At 36.5% G+C, this 2,500-nt stretch overlaps 1 protein-coding gene across 1 annotated transcript in view; it reads right to left on the bottom strand.

Annotated features, from left to right (window-relative positions):
- Positions 1 to 982: 982 nt before the first annotated feature.
- Positions 983 to 2,500, bottom strand: part of LOC125028068 — a 7,907-nt gene continuing 6,389 nt past the window's right edge. The window contains exon 4 of the mRNA XM_047617369.1: positions 983 to 2,088. Within this exon, the coding sequence (XP_047473325.1) occupies positions 1,126 to 2,088 (963 nt within the window). The 3' untranslated portion in view covers positions 983 to 1,125. The remainder of the gene's footprint in view (positions 2,089 to 2,500) is intronic.

Raw genomic sequence — 2,500 nt, 5'->3', positions numbered from 1 at the left:
AATAATTACAATAATAATGATTAAAATGACGATAATGATGCTAATAATTGCAATAATGATAATGATAATGATGATAATGATGATAACGATTCTAACAATGATGATATCAACAATAATAATGTCCATTTGTAATAAAAGAAAAGGAAAAAAAAAAAATCCCAAAAGTCGAAAAAGCGGCAAAAACAAGCGAAATATAGAGAGCTTACTCAGAAATGACGTTTTTTCGATTTCAATGATGATTTTGACAATAATTAGGCTAAACATAATAATAAGACGCATAATTGCATTAATCATGACCGTAATGATGATAATGAGAATAATGAGAATTTAGGTAAAATCATAATTATAATATTAATTTTGATAATAGTGCGAATAATTGCAATATTATCATTACTATTTCTATTATTATTATTATTATTACTACAATTACTATTATCACTATTATTGCAAAAAAATCATCATAACTGTAATTATAAAAAAATAACAATAATAATGAAAACAACACTAATTATCATAATATTGCTATCATTATTATTAGAATTGTTATTATTGTTTTTGATATTTTTTTATTGGTATAATTGTAAAAGAAAAAAAAAAATACAACTGTAATATTTGCAATAATAACGATAATATTGTAAATAATTATTTTAATAATTATTATGTTGTTATTTTTGTCATTATTGTTGTTTTAATTGCAGAAAAAATATTAATACTGTAATAATTTTAATAATATTGATAACAATTACAAAAATTGAAATTTCGATTTACGTTATTATTATTATTATGATTGTTTTTATATCTTTTTTATTATTTCTATTAATTGTATTATTAATACCTGTTAAAAAATACAAAAAGAAAACGGGGAAAGGAGCAAGTGGAGACAGAGGGAAATAAAAAAATGGAGAAAGGGAGAAACACGGCGAAATGGAAATAACAGGGGGGGGGGGGGTGAGAAAAGGATTGAATCATATGCACATACCAATACTTTTGTAAATAAAATATTGATTATATTTAATTGTAATCGAATTCCATGTATAAATATATCGGTTCACTCTTGGAAATATATATATGGGAAAGCTGTAACTTAAAATAACACTCAAACTGAAAGTAAAACAACAGCCTGCACTAAAAATAATACATCTGATTCTGTAGGTAAAGCCCTTGCTGAGAATACACCGGGGGAGACACAAAATACTTCTGCATGGCAATCCTTCTTTCATCTTCGTTGAAGAATTCCAGTTGCTTCTGAGCTTCTGGAGAAAGCCTCCCCGGTAACCTGCTCCAGGGCATGCAGCTCCTTTGGATGTGTTTGAAGAATTCCCGTGCAGTCTGGCTTGCGTTGAAGGGCGTGGGGCACGGCGTGCCCAGCCTCTGGTGCCGGTTGCACACGTGTGGTATATTCATGTGTTTTGCTCTGTCGTGGTTTTTGAAGGATATCTGGCAGGCCGCCAGGATGGCCCTCTCATCCTCTGGAGTTGCCTCGATCATGAACTCCAGCGCGTGGCTGTGGACATTGGTGCCCATGAAACGGTACCGTGAGCACTGGACGAGTCCTTTATGCCCCTCAGGCGTCACCTGCCACGGGCCACCAGCGTGGCTGCTGTAAAACCTGGGCAGCACTGATGAGTAGTCTTTGTTGGTGAGCAGTATCCGCGAAGCCGTGTGTGTCGGCGCCGTCATCATCTCCACCCAGAAGCAGTACTTCCACTGAGTCAGCAGAATCTGCGCGTCCAAAGCGAACTCAACATTGCCATACCAGTTGGAGGGCTCCTCCTCCGCCTGGTTATCGGCGCCGAACCAAAGCACTTTCATGTTGGCGCAGGGGTGGTCCGCGGGCAGCTCGCGGGAGTCGATGCTGCTAAACGTTTGCACTTTCTTTGGCTTCATCCTCCGGTTGAAGCAGATGTCTAGGGCCTCCCCGAGGTGGACAACCCTGGATACGTGAGTGAAAGGACGGTAGGAATCACGCCCCTCGTCGACATGGCGGCCGCTGCCAGGCCTCCACAGGATAGTCTTCCCGCGTTTCCTTTTTCCTGCGGGTCCCTCTCGCGTCTTCAGAAGCTGGTCCTCCCAGCTCCATTCCGGTCCCTAGGGAATGAAAAGGAAAAGAACAAAGTAGAATAAGTTCATATCTGCACTGGTATTTATATTTTTCATACTGCATTCAGGGAACTAGAAATGTTAGACAGTAACACTAATTATCCTGATAATGCCGACAGTTAAAGAAACAAAAAAGAAGGAAATGCAAAAACAAAGAAAAAACACCATATTCACAGAAATAATGAAAAATATACTGCAGTAGATAAACTATTTTACAGAAATAAGAAATTACACAGGAGCATGAAAAACAAATTGTGCTTCCTTATCACATTTTCCCATTTTCTATATTTTTTTATTAGCCAGTAGTCTCAGTAACAATGATAATAAAATAAAAATAAATAATAATATCAATGATGATGATCATTATCATCATTATCAACATCGTATTGTGATGCTATTA

Source organism: Penaeus chinensis, chromosome 1, assembly GCF_019202785.1.
Source record: "Penaeus chinensis breed Huanghai No. 1 chromosome 1, ASM1920278v2, whole genome shotgun sequence".
Lineage (NCBI taxonomy): Eukaryota > Metazoa > Arthropoda > Malacostraca > Decapoda > Penaeidae > Penaeus > Penaeus chinensis.
Note: the sequence above shows the minus strand (reverse complement) of the source record. Positions and strands in the feature narration are given on the sequence as shown.